This window comes from Nyctereutes procyonoides, unplaced genomic scaffold (genome assembly GCF_905146905.1).
Source record: "Nyctereutes procyonoides isolate TBG_1078 unplaced genomic scaffold, NYPRO_anot_genome, whole genome shotgun sequence".
Lineage (NCBI taxonomy): Eukaryota > Metazoa > Chordata > Mammalia > Carnivora > Canidae > Nyctereutes > Nyctereutes procyonoides.
In genome coordinates, this window is record NW_026575134.1 from 37,142,597 (window position 1) to 37,154,572 (window position 11,976).

General features: G+C 37.3%; 1 protein-coding gene across 1 annotated transcript; it reads left to right on the forward strand.

Annotated features, from left to right (window-relative positions):
* The first annotated feature begins 3,181 nt into the window (after positions 1-3,181).
* LOC129494409 (olfactory receptor 5A2-like) lies at positions 3,182-4,141 on the forward strand. Its single transcript, XM_055301302.1, has one exon. It carries the CDS (start codon positions 3,182-3,184, stop codon positions 4,139-4,141), a length of 960 nt encoding a protein of 319 aa, XP_055157277.1.
* Positions 4,142-11,976: the final 7,835 nt, after the last annotated feature.

The following is an 11,976-nucleotide window of genomic DNA, read 5'->3' on the forward strand; positions in this document are numbered from 1 at the left end:
AATGGAGCAGGGATTACAGAAGTGGATATTACTATTTGCATGAGGTCAGACTATAAAAAATTGACTGAGCCAGAAACCAGGCATAGAGCAAAGGAAATGCAGATGAACTGAAGTTTGTAAAAAATGTTAGTGGAGCAAAGCAACCAATAATTGTTCTTCTGTAGGATGAGATCTCAGAACACTTCTGCCTGAAATAATTCAGTAAGTTCAGCTCCTTCCTTTCCATCTCATTCATCCAAAAACAGACAATTATAATTTACAGCCTATTCCACATTTTGTCTATCAAAGGGGCAGAGTTAGTCTACCCACTTCCAGGGAGGATTAAATGAGTTAATATAAATCAAGTCCTTAATAAAGTGCCTGGTACTCAATAAGCCTTGAATAAGTGTTCATGATTATATTATATATTTCATATTATATTACTATAATTGTTCAATATAAGCCAAACACATTGTGACACTCTGTAGATAAGTAGTGAAAAAATTCATTCATCCAACTATACTTACTGTGCCTATGTTCCAATCACTGTTGTAGATTAGTGATAGAATAAATCAATAAATAGATCAATAAACAGAACTCCCAGCCTGCCTTTGAATGTCTTACATTCTGGTAGGGAAGATTTCATTAAGATAAGAAACACCAAACTCACATTATTTCCTCTTTGATAGGTTCATAAATTGATGTCATAGTGAAGAGCAGCCGTGGCTCTCCTCAATTTCGGTTGCTCAGTTGGTGACTTATTGTGAAGAGATTTAAAATTTTAGAAAACACAATACTAGGAGTAGTATGTATTTGTTTTAACAACTTTATTGAGAAATATATTTAACATATAGAAATTATATATATTTAAGGTGTGCAACTTGATAGTTTTATATATACATATATGTTGTGAATGTCACCACAAATGAAGCTAAATAACTTCTCTGTCTCCTCTACATAGTTATCCTGTGTGTGTGTATGTTGTGTATATGTGAGTTGAGATTTAGGATCTATCTTCTTAGAAAACTTCAAAAATATAATACAGTAATGTCAGCTGTTGTGACCATGCTGTTCATTAGATATCCAAAACTTACTTATTCTCAATAACTGAAACTTTGCACCTTCTAACCAACATTTCCCCATTCCTGCCCAGCCCCTCAACCTCCATTTTACTCTCTACTTTTATGAGTTTGACTCTTTTATTCCACATATAAGTGAGATCATGCAGAGTTTATCCTTCTGTCTCGCTTATTTTACTTAGCATAAAGTCTTTCAGGTTCATCCATGTCTTGGCAAATGACAAGATTTCCTACTTTTTTATGGCTGAATACTATTCCATCTCCCCTGTCTCTCTCATCAATAGTCTGTCATCATTGTCATCGCCACCTCCATCATCATCATCACCATCATCTGTCTGAAATTTTCTTTACCCCTTCACCTATTGATGGACATTTAAGTTAGAAACAATCTGGACTATTGTGAATAATGCCACAATAAATGTGGAAGTGAAACTATCTCTTCAAGATATTGACTTCATTTTCTTTGGATAAATACCCAGAAGTAGGATTGCTGAATCACACAGTAGTTTATTTTTAATTTTTTGAGGAACCTCCATAGTGTTTGTTATAATGAGTGCACCAATTTACATTCCCACCGACAGAGTACAACACTCTTCTCTATAACCTTGCCAACACTTATCTTTTGTCTTTTTATTAATAGCCATCCTGACAGATCTGAGGTGATAACTCATTGTGGTTTTGATTTGCATTTCCCTGATGATTAGTGATGTTGAGCACCTCTTCCTGTAGAACAGTTTTTAATATGATGAATGATAGAGAAACACTATCTGATAGTAGCAATTGGTTGTAAACATGCATGGGTAGTCAAATTCCATAAAATGATAAAATATTAGCAACTTTAATTTTAGCTCTGAGTCTTCCCCAGGGTACTTCTGCCTTTTCACACCCATCTCATTCATATTTCCTCATTTTGATCTTACATCAGTGTCAGCCTGTCTTTTTTTTATGATCTTATTTATTTATTTGAGAGAGAGAGAGAGAGCAAGCATGAGCAGGGGGAGAGGCAGAGGGAGAAGCAGACTCTATGCTGAGCAGGGAGCCTGATGTGGAGCTTGATCCCAGGACCCTGGGATCATGACCTGAGGCGAAGGTAGATGCTCAACCAATGGAGCCACCTACGTGCCCCAGCCACCTTGTCTTTCTTAATGAAAAATGCACGTGGTCTTCTCTCTTAAAAATGATAACCTGGTCTGGCCTGATGATATCAAGGTTGTCCAAGCCCATCCTTAAATATTATCCTTAAGTATCTAATGAAACCTTTCCAGGTTTCCTTGCTCAGAAAATACTAGTCTGCTTGTTCTTGACTACCACGTTCATCCAATTTCAGTCAACGTTGGTATTGTTCTACCATTCCCCCAACCATGGAGATATTATTCCCAGCCCTTCTATCCTATAATAATGCTGATTGTGATCATGCAAGTTTTGATCTTTTTATGCATCTTATGCAATTCCTACATAGAAACTTATTACATAATTAGAAAAATTTTCTAGTTCTAAGCATGTATGTCTATGTGTGTATATATATATTTTTTTCTTTTAGTTTTGTAACCTAATAATGTGGATTATTTTATTATGAGTTGGTCAAAATGCAATATGTCAAATATTATAGCTTGTTGTGTTTTGCTCCTTTCCCAGATTCTTATAGTAAAGAGATATAAAATATAAGATTCCTCGTGGTTGTTAATCTGTGTTTATATTTTCAAGTCAGAAAGTCTAAAAAGCCATAAATCTAAAGCAACCTGGATACTCAGCTGATTTAACCTTCCCATTTTTTTAGTTGAGAAAATGAGAATCTGGAGAGGCAAAGTCACTTTTCCACAGTCCTCAGGGAGTCAGGAATGGAGCTGAGGTCAAAACTCCGATTATTGGCTACCAGTTACTCTTTACTCCATTAGAGAGACCTTCTTCTAATCAACAAGATGTATAGCATAGAGATTTTAAATAGTGCCAGGAGATTATCATGGGCAGACTTCCTCGAAGAAGAAGAAACAGCTAGCAGGTGGCTGTGATGTTGACTTGGTGTTAATTGTTTATATGATTTTCCAGGAAATATCCACTCATAATAACAAACACAATCTAACAGATCACAGGATTGTTTCTTCCTTAATGCAGGAAGTAGGTCTATGGCTGCAGGAAAGAACAACATAATTGTGATGAAATTCATCCTCCTGGGATTTTCAGATCATCCTCAAATGAAGCTTTTCCTTTTCGAGTTGTTTCTGGGGATTTATCTCTTGACACTAGCCTGGAACCTGAGTCTCATTGTCCTCATCAGGATGGACTGCCACCTGCACACGCCCATGTACTTCTTCCTCAGTAACCTATCCTTCCTAGATATCTGCTATGTGTCCTCCACAACTCCCAAGATGCTCTCTGACATCATCACAGGGCAGAAAACCATTTCCTTTGTTGGCTGTGCCACTCAGTACTTTGTGTTCTGTGGAATGGGGCTGACTGAATGCTTTCTTTTGGCAGCCATGGCATATGACCGCTATGCTGCAATCTGCAACCCATTGCTCTACACAGCCCTCATTTCCCACACCCTTTGTTTAAAGATGGTGGTTGGTGCCTATGCAGGTGGATTCCTCAGTTCTTTGATTGAAACATACTCTGTCTACAAGCATGATTTCTGTGGGCCCAACATGATTGACCACTTCTTCTGTGACCTTCCTCCCGTTCTGGTTCTATCATGCTCTGATATCTTTACCAGCCAGGTGGTGAACTTCATTGTGGGTGTTGTTGTTGGAATGGTATCTGTCCTTGTGATCCTCATCTCTTATGGTTATATTGTTGCTGCTGTCCTAAAGACCAGCTCAGCTAAAGGTAAGACCAAAGCCTTCAGCACCTGTGCCTCTCACCTGACTTCTGTGATTCTTTTCTATGGTTCTGGTCTCTTTATGTACATGCGACCTAGTTCTAGCTACTCCCTAAACCGGGACAAGGTGGTGTCCATATTCTATGCTCTGGTGATCCCTATGGTGAATCCTATCATCTATAGTTTTAGGAATAAAGAGATTAAAAATGCCATGAAGGAAGCTATGCAGAAGGATCACGTGCTTTCTCACGGGCCTTCGTTTTTCTGATCCTGAGGTAATGTTTACAAAGAGGCTGTGAGATGGGTTAGTTGTGCAGATTTTCATGCAGTTTTGGACTAGTTGATCTACACAATGATTTGTGTTGACTAGACTTTTCTCCCCTTTCCAATATTCCCCTAACTAGTTTACTTATTGGTTATCTAGAAAACAGTTTGGCTATTATTGGTTTCTAGAATGAATAGCATTGCATATACTGAGATTATAAATGCTCAACTTAGTGGAAAACTTCACCATGACAAAGACTGAATGACCAGGAACAACAAAGTAGAGTTTGTGTCTGTAGGAAGAAGACATTGAAAAAAAAAAAAGGTAGTCTAGGATTCAGGATAGTGTTTTTTAAGATAGGTAAGAATATATAGCATAATAACCTGAGGAGGGGACACTTTTTCTAAAAAACAGTTGCTTTTCCCTTTATGAATTTCTAATCACATGAGCATCACAAGGCAGATACCCTCTCCTATTTGGTAATCTAACTCTCAGTGAGCCACTGTGACTGATGAGGGGAGAGTACTGACTCTTTAAATATGTTAAGGCAAGAAAGAGATCAAAAACTTCTGATTAGGGCCTTAATTACTAAACAATATTATGGCTAATTCAATCAGCTGCACAAAAGAGTCTCTACAATGATTTAAATAAAACCAGGAATTTGTCATTTAATCTGAAGTAACTGCTCTCTAGTCAATTGTCAAAGTTTCTCAGGAATCTATAGAAGAGGAGTGTATCTTCATTTGGGGGAAAGTTTCTATGTTTTCACCAATCTTGTGATAAGTTCTAGAATGGAAGTTAGCCTAGAATTGAAGAGAGTAATTTTTTTCTCTTCCCTACTATCATAGAACTTGTTATAAGTCCTTGAACCAGCAGTAAACAACTGGCATACTTTTATTCAACTTTGACTGCTCTTGGTTGGCCACAAAGGAATAAATAAAGTATCTACCTGTGTGTCCTTGGACAAGTTATTTGGGCTCTGTGTGCTTTAATGCCTTATCTGTAAAATAGGATTGATAATAATAGTAATTCTCACATAGGCTTTTTGTGAAAAATTAAATGACTCAATATATACAAGCACTGAGAATAGTGCTGGTGAATAGCAAATGTTCAAGAAGTGAGTATTATTATTATTATTATTATTATTATTATATATTTATCACCATTTGACAAAGAAATAGAAGACATTTCCTTAGTTTGGTAAAAAAACATATGATCTTTGTAATATCTTTGATGCATTGGAAAGTGGGTTGGCAGAGACTACAGCAAAAGCTGTTGAAGAGTATTCATTAGCTGTTTTTAAGTTATCAGAGCTGCAGTTATTAATCTCATGTCTGCCTCTTTGGAAGTTACTTACAAGTTCCATTTTTCTCACTTGTACAATGAGGGTAATACTTGTATTTACCTCATGGAATTGATACAACCATTAAGTGAGAATATGCATGAAAAGAGCTTAGCTTAGTGCTTGTTATATACTACTTAATGAATGTTAGCTCATATTACTAGTCAATTTCATATAAATCAAGAGAAATCCAGGTTAATGTTCAAAAAGAGGCAAATTAGGTAGCTTTGGGATAGCCACTCAACCTGGGACATAATCGTTTCAATAAAAAGACATGCCTGTTCCTCTCACCTAAGAGTCATTAGGAAAATAGAAAGAATTTACATTCACAGAAGTGGCCGCACATGGAAATGCTACAATTATGCCAACTCTATCAGCTACCTGGACACCCCGCCTTTCCTCTAGCCAGTTTTTCCCGTCCGCATTTCCTTATCTGTATTCCAGTTCACTGCCCTCTTATCTTTCAATTTCCCTTTGGTAGCTAATCCTAAATTCTCCTAATGCCAAAAGTCATAGAAACAAAACAAACTAACAAACAAATAAAGGAAAATATGCTTTATGCTTTGGACTTACATGGAGCTGTCATTGGTCTATTATCATTTCTATATATTATGGAACACACATTTTGGACATAAGAACTTTGGGAAAATATGTCTTGTTCAACCATATACATGTTCACTGCTAGTAGAAATTTTCTCCTTGCATTGAGAAAATATAATATACCTTTTTAGTTTATCCAACTCCCAAAAGGAAAGTAATGCTCGTTAATAATTGTTAAATATAGTGCATATGGTGGGGTTTGGTCATGAGACTTGAATAAAGCAAAAGTGATCTGGGATTTATAGTAAGCCACATCTTAAATAAAATGTCCTAAATAACTGCATTTATTATGGGGCATATAAATATATATACATTAAACAATAACCTTGACGCTAAAAGAATCATATATTTTATAGTTCTTTGAAGGAAAAAACGGTACAGCTGTCCTGGGGAGGTGGGTAGCTAGCTAGCTGGAGAGGAATTCACTTTAGTAAAATTAGGACAATCCAGGGTGTTTCACTCATCTTCACAACCTCTGAAGATTTTTTTCAGATGGACTGAAGTTACCAAGCTCAGAATAGCTAACGGCATAAGCCAGATGCCATTTTTAGTTTTCATGGAAGAATAAAACTGCCAAGCTTGTATTTGTGCTAGTGGCACGATTCTCTGACTTGCTGAGGAAACCACATCGAAAAACAAATTACAATTGAAAGTCTATTTGGAGAGAAAGTGGGCAATGTGTGTCAGTGTCTGGTGTCCTCAACTGCAGAGTCCAGACAGGCTGAGGCACTGGGCCAGGGCACTGACACTTTCTCTCCCCAAGTATTTGTCTTCCTCTCTTCTAAGTGACCATCTTCCCATCTAATCACTACATTCACAGATGAATTAATAGACAGATTTTCCTTCTTTGGTTGTAAGAAACATTTTGGTCTCTAAAATACCTCCGTTACACATTTTATTGAACATGATCTGATTTTGTGGTTTAATTTTTAGAGTTTTCAGAAACCTGGTTATTGTCCATATATACCACCCACATTCCCCTAATTTTTTGGTAGATATATATGATTAAATGCTCTCTTTCTCACTCATTTACATACTTAGGAATTAGTGACTGATGCATTAAATGGGTTCTTTTTTTTTTTTAAAGATTTCCTTTATTTATTCATAGAGACACAGAAGAGAGGCAGAGACGAGGCAGAGGGAGAAGCAGGCTCCCTATGGGGAGCCCAAGCAGGACTCAATCCCAGGACCCTGGGATCACGACCTAGCCAAAGGCCGATACTTAACCACTGAGTCACCCAGGTGTTCCCATTAAATGGGTTCTGATGAGATTTAAATTTTTTTCTGGAAAGATTAATAGTTTCATGTTTCTAATCATAAATCTAGAGAAACCCAGAGCTTACCTATTCTGTGATCATCTACACAAATGAGGAAACACTTGCAATTAATTTCCCTGCATGTCCAGATAACTGATTTGGATCTCTCTGACCTACAACTGATCAGGGAAAGCCTAAATGCCTTGCATATATGAAGATATACCATGTGTTCCTGCATTCTCCTATAGGCCTGATCTGTGATGACCATCCTTGAATTCTTGGTGGGTCTCCTTGTCTGTAACATTTCCTAAACAACTGGGGAAGATATACCAACTGTTGCTATGTGACCTTTGCTGCTTTTATTCCATCCTCACTCTTCTCATGCTTTTCTTTTCCCATCTAATGCTGGCCAAGATATTCTATGTGCAATACTTCTGTGCATCTGTCCGAGGATGAAATTCCCCACCTTCCCCCAAGTAAAGAAATAGCCGTAATATGCTCTTGTACTCATGGCTCAGAACTTCTATCGAATGGATATCATACCATCTTCCTTCAGTGTTGCCATCCTAGATGAAAGACAGACCAACCTCCCACTTTGGTGGGATCACACTCTAGAAATAGGCAGGCATCGTGGACCCAGGGAAACCCCATGGAAAAACAGGCTTCATTTCTCTCTCTGAAAACAAAATTTTTCTGAAATAGTGTCAGGTGTCAGATGGGACTTAAATGCAACATATGTAGAAAAATTCGCATGTGTAAAAATATCACATTGATATTGTATGAAATATTCTTGTTCTAATAAAACCTCTTTCTTATGCAAAGGAAGGCTGGGTGGTTTTCATCTTAAGACATGCTTAAGGAACAAAATTATTGATGTACATGGACCAGAGGGAGGAATCCCTATATTAGACATTCACTGAAACTCACAGATCATTTTTGAGCACCCCAAAGCTAAGCAAGAATCCTGGCAGGAATCCTCTTATTCTTCCATTCAACCCTCAGTCTAGAATACAATTGGAAATAAGTCCTGTGACTGAGTTACAGCTGAGAGTTGTCCATGAACCTTATCAAAAAGATGTAGGTTCTGAGAAGTCCTGCATCTCAGGGCATTTACCTGTCCAATCTTTCCTTTACTCATTTCATGCATCCTGTTGCAGATACTCTTTATGATTTGCTGTATTATCTGTACTGTCTGGTTAGATGCCACTTTTTTCTTGCATTCCCTCTTTGTGCCAGAAGGTAAACCAGAGGTTTAACACTTTTCACATCTGTAGGTTTCAGATCTATGACGGTTCTGGAATTGTTTTTCATATTGTCATCTCTGTTAGGTTTTCAACAGAAGGTCATGCATGAGATTTTCCAGTATTAGCTAGTTAAGCATCTTTGATGAAGACACTGGTCTTCTTTTCTTAAAGATTTTATTTATTTGAGAGAGAAAGAGTGAGCAAGCCATGAAGTCATGTCAAGTGGCAAGATTCCTTCTTTCTCACGGCTAAATTATTATATTAATAGGACCCTCCATGTTCCACCATGTGAATAATCCCTAGCACACTGTATGTGCTTAATATTGTCTGGACAGTTAACCTTAGTATGTTAGTACAAATTTTTTTGGTTCTTTTTGTCCTGCCTCCCACTGCGTTATTCCATTTGGGAGTCTTATCACACTTTAATATAGGAGAGGCATTCATCGGAATGCTAGGGACTTCAAATTTGGCCTAACTCAAGAGGATGCCAGGGGATTTCTATTTCACCATTAAAGTGGCGCTGTCCTGTGGTCACAGGTGAGACGTTGATTTCTGGCCACTCTTACCCAGTTTTAACTGCATTTGCATTCAGTTAAGGTTGTATTCTCAAGGTGACACCATATTAAATACTCTTAGCTTATCCATGCCTTGGATAGTAACATACATTTACTTGTTTCTTTTAGAAAGAATTGGTCTCACTGTGCAAATAAAATTGAGATTCTTAGGTCTTGTTCTACAAATCAGTTAAAACGTAGTGAAATGATTTCTTTTGGATCTTGTGTGTGGGATACAGAATTTCTGTTTTTCGGTCAACTCTGACATATTGACTTTTTAAAAATTATGGTCTAATTATAGTTTTGGAGTGAAAGCAAAATGTGATTTTATCGTATCTTCCCTATACATATATATTTATATATTTTGGTTAGTCAGATATAAGGCCTTAACATTAAGGCCTATAACACTGACATTAAAAAAATGTGGTTGTAACAGTAGGTTGTAGACATTAGTAAAACAACAGTATAAGCTAATTACCTTTTTATGAGTAGAGGTGCTGAATAGAAATTATGATAAAAATGAATATAATTAAAAATATATAAACATATAAACAAAAATTTCACCTCAAAGGTAATAAAGAGAAATTAAATCAATTTTTTACCTAAGGAAATATCAGTAAAACCAAATATTAAATTAATTTTTAAATTACATTATCTGAATCTTGGGGAAAATACAATGAACAATGGTATATAGTCAGTTGCTACTACTAAAAATGCAAAATTGCTTAAGAAATTTGGGGCACCTGGCTGGCTCAGTCAGTGGTGTCCGACTCTTGTTTTCAGCTCAGGTCTTCATATCAGGGTGGTGAGCTCAAGCCTGGCACTGGCTCCATGCTGGGTGTGGAGTCTACTAAAGAAAAAAAGAAAAGAAATTTGAAAACACAGCTGATATATGTGGGTAAACATAATTAGCTGAATCTGTACATTTGCCTTTACTCCTTAGAGCCTTCCTAAAATGACAAAAAAGTTTTTTTTTAACCCATAAAATCACTATAATATGAATACCAGGAGTGAGCACAACAGAAGCTGGAACCTGGAAAGTAGATATATGAGGAATAACCAACTCAGATTCAGGAAATCAGGAAGCGGGTGGCTCAGTCAGTGAAGCTTCTGACTTCAGCACAGGTCATGATCCCAGGGTCCTGGGATCAAGCCCTGAGTTGGGCTCCCTGCTTAGTGAGGAATTTGCTTCTTCCTCTGCCCCTCCCCTGCTTGGGCTCTCTCTGTCAAATGCTCTCCGTTTCAAATAAATAAAATCTTAAAAAGAGAGAGAGAAACAGGAAGTTATCGGTCCTGGGTAGATGGGGCAGGAAAGCCAAGAAGCAAATTGATTTCAATTGCACAGCCCTCCTACCATCAAGAATTGTAGGCACTAGGCATCTGTATAGTGGGTGGGGCTTAAAACTGGAGATTTGATTGAAAATCTATTAAGGGTAACTAGACTTCTAGACCAACCCATCCCTTTCCTCTTGCATACAAGAAACTCCACCATCCCCATCATTCCTCTTTCCCTGTAGTAGGATATCAGAAGAATGTTTCTTCTCTGGAGAATTGAACCAAGAAATATGGGCCCAGGGCCATCACATATATCTGTGGGGGAATGATAAAAGTAGAGGGATGAAATAATATCTACATGGTGAAGATTCTTCATTATGTTTTTTTCACTACTAATATCTACATAAGGAGACTCTTCCTCCACTGCACACCTCCATTCACTTACTCAACTCTCAAAATACTCCGAGCTAGGTTTCTACCTTCCTAGGCAGGAAACTGGAGAATTCTGTATAGAGAAAAACCTGCCCATAGTTATAGCAGAGGTTCATTAGAGTAACTGAGAAGAGACCCCCAGATTGCCTAGCAAGAAACCCAACAGAGGACAGTCTCTGGTCATAAACACCAAGCCTCAAATCTTGCTCTTTAGTGCTTCTCCCTGCAATGTGAAAAGACAGCCTAAAATAAACAAATAAGCAACAAAAGAACTGAGATGGTGAAAAGACAATGAATGGAGCATAAGACCATGTAAAAAATAAAACTCCAAAATTAGTTCACTCAGATTAAACTAGATATTGTGTGTTTAAAAGAAGATACTGCACCCTTATGTGGCATATTAAACAGAAGAGAAGAAACTGGACATTTGTAATATTGTTGGAGCTAATGGATCAAATTTTCTCTGACTCCTTCAGTTTTATGAGCTAATAGATTCACTTTATTGTTATGCCCAGTTGCAGTTCTTTTTTTCTGTTGTTAAAAATGAAAGATTCCTGATTCTGGGATAGTTTTATGATATATACCAACATCACAAAACTGCAATTCCTTTTGAGTATTAGTGGTCTCTCCTCATAGTATATTAGGTACCTGTTATTGCTCAAAAAATCACTACAAAACTTCATGACTTCAAATGTAAATATTTACTATATGGTTTCTGTGGATCAGGAATTCAGGGTCAACTTGGTTATGTGGTTCTGATGTCTCTCATGAGGTTGCACTCCAGTAAATAGTTGGTTAGGGCTGTAGTCCTCTAAAGCTGGATTGAGCCTGGAGGACCCACTTCTAAAATAGACTAGCAAGTTACATGAGTTAGCCCTATTAGATATGGGAGGGAGTCTACAAAAACCTGTGAACACTAGAAGGCCAGGATCATTGGGGACCATCTTGGAAGCTGCCTATTACACTTAGATGTTAGGAATGCTTCAGAGTCCAAATATTAACAAGCATTCATTGAAAGTTTGGAAACAACCTACTCCTTGGGCCTCCTTGTGAGGTGAATTGTGAAAAAGAGATGGGAGAAAAAAGTGGAAGAAAGAAGAGGCACACTTAAAATCAAGGTAGTATATTTTTCTTG